Source organism: Gallinula chloropus (assembly GCF_964237585.1).
Source record: "Gallinula chloropus genome assembly, chromosome: 6".
NCBI classification, from domain to species: Eukaryota; Metazoa; Chordata; class Aves; order Gruiformes; family Rallidae; genus Gallinula; species Gallinula chloropus.
Window position 1 is genome coordinate 6,258,815 of NC_140091.1, and position 12,602 is coordinate 6,271,416.

At 39.5% G+C, this 12,602-nt stretch overlaps 1 protein-coding gene across 1 annotated transcript in view; it reads left to right on the plus strand.

The window, feature by feature from the left end:
* Positions 1–12,602, plus strand: part of SLC1A7 (solute carrier family 1 member 7) — a gene marked incomplete at both ends in the record, with an annotated part of 50,042 nt that overhangs the window by 17,541 nt on the left and 19,899 nt on the right. Inside the window, 2 exons of the mRNA XM_084266084.1 lie at positions 9,903–9,945; positions 10,820–11,039. Of these exons, the coding sequence (XP_084122210.1) occupies positions 9,903–9,945; positions 10,820–11,039 (263 nt within the window). The remainder of the gene's footprint in view (positions 1–9,902; positions 9,946–10,819; positions 11,040–12,602) is intronic.

A 12,602-nucleotide genomic window follows, 5' to 3' on the forward strand; every position in this document is an offset into this window, starting at 1 on the left:
CTTAAAATCTTCACTGTTTGGGCAGGTGTCAGCAGTGACAGGCCAACAAGCCACTCTCATTACCAAGGCTTAAAGAGAGAGAATAAAGCTCTCTCCTTTTGCTGTGTTAAGCAGCAGTCACAGCTGCAGTCTTTCTACTCTGAGTGCACAAACTGATGGTTTTTATTCCTCCGCTACAGAAATAACCACATTTACTAAATAGATAAGAATAACACAACTATGGGGAATGGGCTCTCAGCCTAGGCAAACACTAAGGGTGAAATCCTGGCTCCTAAATATGTGGAAGTCTGGATTAAATGTAATGATGTATCTGCTGGTTTGAGCTAGAAAAGCTGATCCTTTAGCTCAATGATAAATCACTTCCATTCACAGCTGGAGACCATCTTTTCAGGCCCAGACTGGCTTATCTTCTCGATTCATTAATTTCCTCTCAATTTATCAATTGCACATGTGCACAGGAGTTTACACAGGGAACATCTGGTATTCTGCAAATGAAGAATGCTAAATGTGCAAGTGGAGAGATGATATATGTGACATAATTGTGGGGAATATTTTAAAAGCATGAATCCTGGCATAGTGATACATGCATTCATCCTCACTGATTTCAGATTTGAAGACACTTTGAAATTATGAAATATGTTATTATTTCTTGTGATGCTATATATGGCATTGTGAGGTCTGGGATTTTTGGCAGGGAGGGTATTGCTGGAAATTTAATTTCTGGAATTTTTGGGTGAGGATTTTGATTTTAGAAATGGTTTTAATCAGAAATTAAAGAATGTACTGACTTAGCAGTAAATGAAAACAAGAACTACTGCAGAGCCTCACATCCTAAAAAGCTGCAACATTAATCAATAATCACATTATTATTCTGTGTTATTTCACAGATGGTGCTTCTCCTGTATACTTGTCTGTTAGGTAAAAAAACCTCAGCAATAAACCCTCCAGTGTATATGACTCGATTAGGACATAACAGTGGCACATTACAGCACAATTCTCATCCAGCTCTAAACCTCGTATCAAGCAGGACATACATAATCTCATCAACACACTGAATTTCATGCCTCAAAAAATCTACACAGAAGTCAACCTTTTTTTTTTTGCTACATTAAACAGAAGTATTTGAAAGATTTCTTTTCTAAAGGGGACCCCAAGAGACTGGGGACAAGATTTGTGGATGTGAATCTGCCCAGACTGATTTCCTCCTAAATTCAATGCGGACAAAGAGCCCACAGAACGCAGTATAATAGAAGTTTTCAACATTCAGTTAGTCTTTGTACCTAAAATCTTTAGCACCTTTTGAGCCTTAAATATCTGGATTTTTGCTTTAAACTAAATACATCTTCTGGTGTCTGTGGAAGATGCCCATTTAACTAGGTAGTTCAGCTTGGTACCTGGGCAGGAATCTCCCCTTCCATAATTGCCCCTCTCTCTGCAGTGTGTCAGGATCTGGGCTAAGCACAGGTGATTTAGAAGGCACTGTGAGCCTGAAGCTGGGCAGGAGGTGCTGTTCTGAAGATGCTTCTCTCTTTAGCTGCTGCTTTATTACTATACTACATCAAGACATACGTAGAAATCTGACTTAATTAGATTCAAGGTTGCTGGTTCAATCACTGCAAGGCTCATTTTCTTCCCTATTTAAAACTATAAATCCTAAGGCTAAGGATCATCTTGTTCTCTTTACTGCACCAAAGGACCTGGTATTTTATGAATTTTAATGAATTTATTCTTGTGATGTGCAATATTTCTGTGAGGTAGGCAAGGAATATTTTCCTGCCTTACAGCTAGAGAACCAAGACATATGGAAAAGAAATAACCTCACTGAAGATTGTTCAGAGAAATCTGTGGTGCCAGAGGAAGTACTGCCAGCTTATATGAGATCTAGTAGGTTTCTTTTTCTGTGAATGTGGTGTTTGGGGCACCTCAATGGAAGAAACAGTAGTGAACCAACAAATATCTGCTACCTTCTTCTTTCACCCTGTGTGAATTATCAAAATTAACTCCATACTATGTCCTCAGAAATAAAAGAGTGAATTTTTAGTAGCCTTTTGTGAGTTAAGAAATAAATAAAATGGGACATACAGGGATAGCAAACAATTTTAAATGCTAGGTTTGTTTAATTTTCAACATACATTCACCTGACAAGTGGAATAAAAAATGCCTATAATTTGGGGATTATTATTTGTAAAACAACCTTGTTGCAACAAATGTTGTTGCAAAACAAAACTTGTTGCAACATAAATCATGCTACTTGCTTTAGTCACCAAAAGAAAAAAATCAGCTGATGAGATAAAAACAAACAAGAAAACACCACAAACATTCACAAGAGGCAACCAGTCCCAGCTAAACTGGGGGTTCACCCTCCTGTTTTATATACAGCTGACTGCATGTCCAAATCTGGGCACCAGCAAGTGCAGCGTTCACGTACATTTTTAGTCCTCAAGTCTAACTCAACAGCATGACATTGCAAACTTACTCAATTCAAACGCTCCAAGTGAAACACCACCAAGAATACGAAGGATCAAATCATGCCTTAACCCTTGACACACAGATTGGTACATTTCTGAAGTTTACTGGAAGGATAAATCAGAGCATTTTATGACTGAGTATTTTAGATTGCATTCAATTTAATAGCAGGTACCTGGAATCTCAATCTGGCTTAACCAAGAGAGGGTTTGGGGTTTTTTGGTACTATTAATAGTTAGAAGAGGATATAAACACTGTAGAGGATTTATGTTTTTATGGGAATCCTGAGCACTCTTCAAAATCATTTCCTTTCCCTCTTTTCAAGCTAAAGGCTATGGTCTATTTTATAGAAATTGTGTTTCTTGAAAATAGGACAGGAGAAACCCAGTACCTGCTGTAGTATGGAAAAAGTCCAGGCTGTGCAGAACCAGAAATCACACTGTTAGAAGCTCACAGCTGAAGACTGAATTGTATATTCACACAATAAGATATTTAAGACTGCATTAAATGATCCAGTGTTTAAACTATGAAAGAACACTTTTAAGAACCTTGCCTTACTTTCATATATCTTTTGCCAAAAGCCAGTGTACTCTGATAGAAATATTTATCTGTCCCCTCTGACAAACTACCATTTTTTAGTCATTTCAGATCGGCAGTTTTCTTTTATCTCACAGAACCAGCCTGGTGCCAGCACTGTTCTGCACTGTATGTGAGCAGATATTACCTTCTGGTTAATTTTTAAGCAGTTCAAGCTGCAAAGAAGCCAAAACTCAATACAAAAGTGTCTAAAGCCCCTAAATGTGTGATTCCTATTTGGCACAAAAGGAAAGCAACATAAAAAAAAAAAAAAGATAATTCCATGATGAAGACACTGCTGGGGAAATGGACTATGAAGCAGCTTCTGCTGTCTGGTCAGGAGGCCTTAGTCACAAAGATGGAAGTGCGTGGGGGATAGCAGATAAAACTGCATTAGGAAAGCTTCAACCCTAAAAGGGAATAAATCAGCCATCCTCCTGTCCTGGCCCGGACATCTTCCAATGTATATGTCAGCTTTTATGAAATAACTTTGCTTTGCTGTACTAGAAACATGTTAGGCCTGTCATGCTACCTTTGATATGATTCAGCCTTAAGATTCCTAAATATGTAATATATTTGAGCTTCCACTCCAAAGAATGATTTTCTCAGAAACCCAGAGCCCTGTTGGGGCTGTGTCAGGACCTTTTCTTTCAGAAGAGGCAGCATAAGGAGGTTCATCCTTCAGATCCCTTACTAGAAAAGAAAGGCCATGCAACAGTGTCACCCTCAGGACAGATAAAAAGTCCATGTGTTTGCAAAATGATTCCACAACATGCGATCTGCTCTGGTCTGCAAAAATTACCAGCAAGACAAAATGGCTTAGAGCTGATTAGTAATTTTTGGCATTCTATTAGTATCTTTTATCACAATAATGAGGATTTAGATGACTCATTAATTCTGCAAAAGCCTCATTTGGTCTTTTTTGCAGGAGGTAGATTAATACTGAGAAATGAGATGAGGCACTAGAGGTGACTACTGACATGCAAGATGCATTTTCCCATGAGCCCAGAGAAAAGTCATTTGTTCAGCCTTGCTGAATTAAATTTTACCCTTGATTTCAGGACTGCAAACCCTGATAGATCCCACTGACACCAGGAAGGAGCTATTGCACATGTATACCTGTAGGCCTCAGGACAGGATCTGTTCATGCAGTACAGTAACAGTAGTCAGGACCCTACATCACTGATGATGAAATAATACAGAGGACAGCAAAACCCCACAACTTCCTGAGATTAAGACAATGTCACTGAGAAAGAAGAGGTATCTGACCTCAGCCTATAGTAAACAGGAACCACAGTGCTGTTCATTCTTATGCACAGCTGTAAAACCTGGACACCTTACAGTTGTCATGTCAAGCTACTCAAACTCACTTTTTACTCTCTCTGTACCCTTTCTGAAACATTGAAGTGGTAGAATACTGTTAAATACCCAGTTCTTAAAGCAATATTCTTGCATTCTTCAGCTATGCTAGTTCAAATTCGAGAGCAGAGTGTCTAAAGCTGGTTTATGCCCAGTGAAAATATAGGTCAATAAAATACTATGAAAACACATATGTAGCAAAACCCCAGTCTGGTGTCTTTAATTCCACAGCGTGGGAGACTGCAGCCTGGTGTGCTGGGATTAGGTACTGATAACATCAAAGTCTGAGGACAAAACCAGATTGCTGCTGCAAAGCACAGAGTACCCCAGAGGGAATGGGTGTTGTGAGTCAAGGAAACATCTGCTGTACCTGTGACTGCTCTTATGCTAAAGCAACTGGCCTAATTTCTTATTAAAAAGATCTGCAAAACCTGAATGTTTTCAGTTAACAGATGTAGTCAGGACTTAGAATATTTCAGATCTTCAGTAGTATAACAGCAACCAGAATTTGGACTATTATTTCTAATAGAAGTTATCCAGCAGCCATCAAACTGGCTATCCCAGTAGCTGTAGGCTAATGTTCATGTGGACAATTCAGCTAACGGCATGAGCAGTAAAACAGTTTAACAGTGCTAGTATTTTGATCACTACTGTAGTTAGCAGAGTCAGCAACCCTCTGAAGGGAGCAAGACAGCTTCCAGGTCCTGGGGGCAGTGCCAAGACATGGCCTGAGCTGAAAAATGGCTTCCTAATACTGTTCAGCTTCCTGAAGCAGTGGAAAACTAGGGGAGCAAAAATGAGTGAGTAGTCTTAATAGGTAGGTTAATTGCTGGGTGACAGTGGAGAAGGAAAGAGGACCTCCCACTCCTGGTAGTGTTAAGGTGCTAAGTAGTCCTACATATAGTGGGAAGCTGCACCCTCAGACCTGCTTCTCAGACCAGGTGGTGTCTATACTTGATATAAGTCTCTCGGATTTTCTTCAGATTCTGTGGCTCTGAAATTGCAGAACACATGTTGCTATAGTCACACACACACACATTTCTAAACTGTTACATCCTTATGTCTGAATCCTCTTATCCCATGCAGAATTAGGGAATGAGTCCAAAATTTGCTAGTAGAACGAACCAGCTTGTGCAACTCAGCAGGACGTAGTCAAAGGTGTTTTTTAGTATGTTATTTGTGAGGTGCTGCTACCACAGCAAATTCAGGCCAGGCATACTGGGCCAGCTGTGGCTCAATAGCTCATGGTATGTAGGAGGTTCACTGAGCTGATACTGAATTTTCATGCATATTCACTCTTTTAGCCTGTTTTGAATGCCCCTGCTCACTCTGGCAGAATTCCTGAAGCAGGAGATGCTCTGGGAAATGTTCTTCCTCAGGGCAGACAGTATTTAACTCTTAATTTTTTATGTAACCAGAAAACATATGTCTTAGTTTCTGTTTTACAATTTTATCCTTGTCTTAGACCTGAACTTATCTATGTTCCCCACCAGCCTCACTCACTGTTATTTACTCTATTTAATTCCCTATTATTACATGAAATTATTTCTGCTAGGAATGGTGAATTGTGCTGCTGAGGGTAGAGACAATGTTGCATGTATTAGAGAAATTAATCCCAGATTACTTAAAAGTTTCTCTTGCTATTATATTATGTCCTTTATCTTGTTAGCAATCTGAAAGTAATGCTGGAAATTTAGAAGTATTTTATCTGCTTAGCTTTCTTAATTGAATAAACACAACAGCATTTATAGATGGTGACAGCAATGAGTAGCTCAGCTTGAATTATTGCTTTTTAAGTACTAACAGTGTCTTTAATTCAGTATGTCAGTGATAAACACAGTGTCTGTTCTGAGTAGAGAGACAAACTCACTTTATGATCCTGATACGAGATCCATATCTTGTCCAGAACTGCAGTGAAGCTAGTAGAGATCTGCAGGGGCCAATCTGATGGCAGGCTGGATGCCTGAAGATAGTAGGGCAGCACAAGGAGAGATTGACAGGCTGCCATTTATGTTTGGGTAAACGGAAGCGTTTGGATTCTGTGCTAGATGGAAGCTCCCAGCCCAATGCTCAGGTTTGATGGGCAGAGACCCAGAGGAGGGCTGCTCCAAGGCAGCCAGGCCGGCCAGCAGTTGTGAGGATCCCACCAGCCTTCCTCATCCCAGTTCCACAAATCCCCCCCCCAGCTCCCCCCAGTCTCATCTGAGTCTCTTGTTCTGAAACATTCCCAGGAGATCCCTGCCAAACATATGGCTTATGACTGGAAATATCAACATGCAGCAAAACATATCCCTAAAGCAAGAATTTCTCAAGTGTTTCTGAAGAGGCCTGTCTGAACCAACAAACCCTCCCAGTCATCTCCCTGTTCTAGGTCATAGTTTGATCTTCCTTCTCATTATTTGTTTTTAGTCCATTAGAGTTCTCATCCCTGAATTGCTCTCTTGAATGTTTTTAATTAACAAAACTAAATTTTGGCTAATACTGGATTTTTTCAATCCAAGTAAACCAGCTTAAATAAAAAATAAGCCGAAGCTCTGGCAAACACATTCAGGTCAGCCCTCCACTAGATAAATTGTGTAACTTTGGTAAGGCTTGTCTCAAAGACTGGATCACAGTGCATAATATATTAAAAAATATTGGGAGAATTCCAGCATCCAGTATTAAGTGGGTAGTTGTAATTCCTGCAGGATAAAGAATGATAAAGAAACAAAATGCTTTAATCCTCCACAAATTTGTCTAACATTTAATCTGGCTACTAACCATATGATATTTCATTTCTCAAGCAGTCTTAGTTTGGTCTTAATTCTACTAATTAGGATAATAAAACTAAAGGACCAAGTGGAAACCATCAGCAATTAAATGAATATTCCTTTGTAAAGCTACAGCTCGTATGTGACATTAGTATTCGGAGCTGTGCAGGAATCCTCAGTGTGGATCTGTGCTTTCAGAACATTTCACATGCAGGTGAGCACAACAATCACACCAACACTGTGCCCTTTCATCTAATCTCAAATTTAATATTAATGAAGCCTTTAACAACCTAGAAGCAGAATTCCCTTATAAGACACAATAAAGCAATGACCATCTTTTCTCCCCAGTGCTTTCCCCTCCTATAAATATCCTTTCCATCTTCCCGGGTCCAGCTCCATCCAGCTGTTCTTCAGTTAGTCCCCTATGTTAGCCAAGCCCCCAGGGCTCAGGCAGAAGGTTGTGGCTGCATCTGATAGGAAAGCAATGCACAGCTGGCTGTTGTCTGTGTCTTGCTTTGGCTACAGATTTGACATTTGAACCAGAGTGTCATCAGCTTTATGGATGATTTGCAGAGATAACCCAGTGCTTTGCACTGTTGTTACCAGGGTGAAAGCTGTGTTGATGGCAGCACAGTACTCAGACTGCTTACAGTGGTGTAGTGTTGTGCATCACTAACCATATCACTACAGTGTCTTCAGTATCTTAAGCTAAATAATTCCAGTTAAATGAAAGTGTATGCAAAGGGACTCCATTAATTTAGCTGAGCCTTGCTGACACGATCATTTCTTTATATGAAAAGATGGACTAGATGACCATCCTACCCAAACCATTCTATGATTCAGTATGATCTGCTGGCATGTCCCATAGGGCACAGCCATCATCACACCTGGGACTCTTAAGCAGGATTGGTAAAACAAAAGGCAGAAAGAAAATTTTACCTACATTGGTAAAACGTTGCAGTGTAAAGCACTAGTGTTTCCTGTTATCCTGCAAGAATGCCAGGGAGCAGGTCAGGTTGCAGGGGGTAGGTAATCTGAACTGTATTGCCTACACTGAGGTGAGGAATGGCCAGGAAAGCTAAAGAGGAGTAACTGAAGTGCTGCACATCAATGTCCTATCTTGCTGGTAGTAACTTCTCTGTGTAATACTAGTGTGCCCTAAAGCTACACCCTTACCAAAACGACTAAAGATGCTGAGATGTGGTGTCTCTGCTATCACACAGCAGACCAGCAAAACCCGCTCACTTTCAATCTTCTGCTTCAATCATTAGACAGCACTACTACCCTTCAATTGAAACCATTCTCCCTCTCTTTACCCTGAAAAGGATAATTAATTATCTCTTTGTAGCAATTACTCTCCATGCTTGATGCTGCTGAAACAGATTCTACCTCATAATTTTTAAGTGAGACCATAATGTCACGTAATGATCACTTAAAATAGCAATAAAATAGTTTCCTCCAAGCCTGTGCTGCACAGCAGGCTCTCACTGGGACTAGCAGAAAGCGTATGCTGCTGCTGCTGCAAAAAGGAAAGCTGGTCTGGAAAATGTCTGGGTTCAGTCTGCATTTAACTGTTCCTATAAATAGCAATTCTCTTTGGAATGAGAATGGGCTTTTCACATATTCTTAGGTGTTTTCCTGTCTTGGGGCTTGAGCTGGGCTTTGAATAAAATGTCTTTTGGTTAGAGAATTCTGGGGTTTCTCTTTGCATAAATTTATGTATATGAAAGCATATAACTGGGTCATAGGCTGCCACTGTCTTCTGCCCATCGGTTCAGAAGCTTTGGGCTGAAAACAAATTAGTTCTGAAAATGATCCCAATAGAATCATCACACAAATCTTGATTCCCAAATGCTGCACAGAAATATATGACTTTTTAGCTTTTTTGGCCAATTATTCTATGATTCCTCTTTGAAGCCTGTAGAGGGTGTGCTCTCCATTTCAAATTAGGATTGAATGTCTTTCTGCAAAGCAGTAGCCAAGCTCAAACTAAAGTTATAAATTAGCTCCAGATATTATTGACTGAAATGTTACGGACTGAGATACACAGAAAGTCAGAAAAGATGAAAACAAGAGTCACTTCTGAAATTAAAAATCTATCAGTCTCACTGCAGATCTCACATCGTATGGTCAGTGCCTTCCTCTGTAGCTCTGCTGTGAACAAAGATTAATCTGTTGGCCTCACTTCAGGTTCTTGTTCTAAGTCTCAGAACCACATTAAAGTAAAATTTAGCAGAGATTTTGCAGCTTTGATCTCAATTCTTTTAATCAGGAATGAGATCCTCTTTTGGAAAGCAGACTGTTCATGACCAAACCACTGAAAAGTCTAGATAATTTAGAATTTTAGTGATGAAAGTGTATCAGGACGTTCTTTTGAATTATCTCACGAGAGTACTTAGAAGTCCCAAAGTAAATCACAGTACACAGAGGACTCAGGATTACATCCTTGAACACTGACTCTGTCTTGAATAGCTTGTTATCTAAGTAGGGAAGACAAAATGTAGCAGAACAAGAAACATATAGAAGCAAGTCTCAAAACTTTAATTCTGGGGAACTGTCTCTCTGCTGAGCCTTGCGTAGTGAGGTACAGCTGTACGGCATGAGTGGGAGACAGTAGCTGTCTCCTACACCTGTCCTGCCCTTGCTCTCTAGGAGGGAAAATAACAGATTTATCATGGGAGACCCAAGACACAGTAAACACAAGTTGTTTTCAGTTCCATAGAAATTACTCTTCTATTTGTTCATTTTTAGGAACATGTTTCCAGCCAATCTTGTTGAGGCCACATTCAAGCAGGTAAGTGGCTATATTCCTTTTACCACTGATGACAGAAATGAAGCAGCATCACATAAAACATCTAACTTCATAAAACAGAGTCCATATACAGATATTGCTTATTACTTAAGATCCTGTTAGTACCCTCAGCATTTAAGAATTAATGACTCCCTTCTCATTAGCCTTGGTATCTGAAGCGAAAACAAACAAGCATAAAATGCAGTGTTACTACAGGGTAGAAAAGCACACGTATGTCAGCTCCACCTCCACCTGAGGCCACATCTTTGAGGAACTTGAGAAAGGTGCTGTAGGGAAGCATAAAAATTTATGCCAGTATGCCTTGAGCATGGTTTCTCTTACTGCAGTAACAGAGCAGCAGGAATCTCTTTAAGAGTGCAGTGTAACACCACAAAGAACAGAACACCATGTCCAATTAAAGCAACAAAATTATGTATTTGGGAAGAATCTAATTACTCAGATTGGAATTTGGCCAGGAAACCTCATCTAAACGTTACTAGTAGCAAGAGGCATGGCTATATTTCTTGCATGTGGGAGGATAATTCATGGGAACATTACGTCTGATTAGGCAAAGAGAAGGGTGCTCAGAACCTCCAGGAAGGTATTCCTGATTAGGTCTTACAGGGAAGTATCTCTATCAGGAGATGGTGTGTTTGCACAAGGGTCTGATTATAGGAATCTCTGATTCTGTTATGGTTTTCCAAAAATTCAACTGTTTTTACAGATTTTAGCAGCATAGGGACAGGAGCTGTCATTCTTCTTCTAATACTTGTCCCTTTAACATGCAGCCTTGTTGAAACAGAGCACTTAAGAGATCTCATTAAACTATTAATTCCTGCTGAGACATTATAATAAAAATGGTTTTGTTTTCTTTCAGTATCGCACCAAGAGTATTCCCATCATTAAGTCTAACAAAGCATCATCTGACAGCACCACCCGTCGCATTATAATATATGGAGTCCAGGATGAGAATGGATCCAATATCCAGAACTTTGCTTTGGATATCACTCCTCCTCCTGAAGTGATTTACAAGTCAGAACCAGGCACTAGTGATGGCATGAATGTCCTAGGGATTGTGATCTTCTCTGCCACAATGGGTAGGTTTCAGACACGTTTGGTTCATAATTTAAGAGAAAATGATAGGATTTAGGTTGTTTGGTTTCTTGATTCACCTTTTTTTAACTGCTTCTATCTAAATTTTGGGGATGAAAGGGTAAGACTCTTCTAAAGCTGTCCTCACAACCTTTCAAAGATAAATCTTTAAAATCCTTGATGACTTTTGTCTCATACAGTTCTGTTTTCTGTTCTTGCACATACATCCTTCTTGTTTTTTCAGAATTATTTTGAGCTTTTATTTATGAACCAGTTTTTCCTGACTGTAAGAAACACTAATACAGTGTGCTCAGAGGAGGTAGGAATTACTACACCAGGTCAGACCCTGCCAATATTCTGTTTCACTTTCTGGCCAGTAGCAGAAATCCCAAAGAAAGTTTCCAGATATTCTGAGATAAACAAATCTGTAGCAGACTTTCTTTTCAAATTCCAAGAAGTTAGTACAGTTCTAATGCCCAGAGCTCCAGGTGTTGTAATACAGGAAAAGAGAACTTCCCACACTGCTTTTGGTTCAGTGGCCATCAGGCTGAGACACCCCCTGCTCTCATGACCGGATGCTTCACCCCTGCAACTGGCAGACAAAGAAAAACCTGCTTCCAAACCAACTCTTGGCTAAAGTTTCCCCCACTAGCCAGAAAATGACTTTATCCCTGGAATCTAAGGTCTGTTATTCTTGCCCAACTTTAGTCACATTTTACTGGACTATTAATGTAGAATATATATCCCTTATCTATGTAAGAATGCAATTCAGATAATTAACCTCTATGATATCTTGAATAAGTGAGCTACAAAGTTATATTGCTTTATCAGTTTTAAATCTGTGGATCTTGGACCCGATGATCTCTCAAGGTCCCTTCCAACCCCTACAATTCTGTGATTCTGTGATTCTTTTTGATTGCAATGTCTTGCTTTTTTTTTCATCATCTTGCAATGCTGATAGTTATATACCATCTAATAGCTCATCACAGTGGACTCTAAGAGTTTCTGTCTGACTAATTTATTCAGTTGCACTTGCTGGAGGAACTCAGTAGTACCATGTGTGTTATGTTTGTGGATTGGGACGAGTGAATTTAAATGTACATTCCCTAGTTAACCATAAAGTTCTGATGATGATTTTAAGGAGACAGTGATCAAACTTTCCTCATTCATATATTTTCTTGGAAATTAACCTGGGCATCAGAGGTAGTTCCATAAAGCGTCTTTGACTGTATTTGGTGTATTACAGTTCATAGTAGCACCAGGGGTCAAAAATCAAGTCTGGAACTAGCAGATTTCTTTCGCTGTTTTAGTTTCACCAGAAAGAGAATTTCCACATGCAGCACTGCTGGAAGTTGACTGTGGTTTGCTTTGTAGTATTTTATAGTCAGTTCCCAAAGTACAATGTCACAGCAAACACTATTCCAGCCAAAAAGTACTGGATACAAATTAATTAATTACATGTGCTTATAAGGATCAAGGGCAATTTTATACTTCTGAGTAGAGAAGATCATTAATTGTTTTCCCAGAACTGAATATATAACTTTTAATATGATCCTAAGTCTTACTGG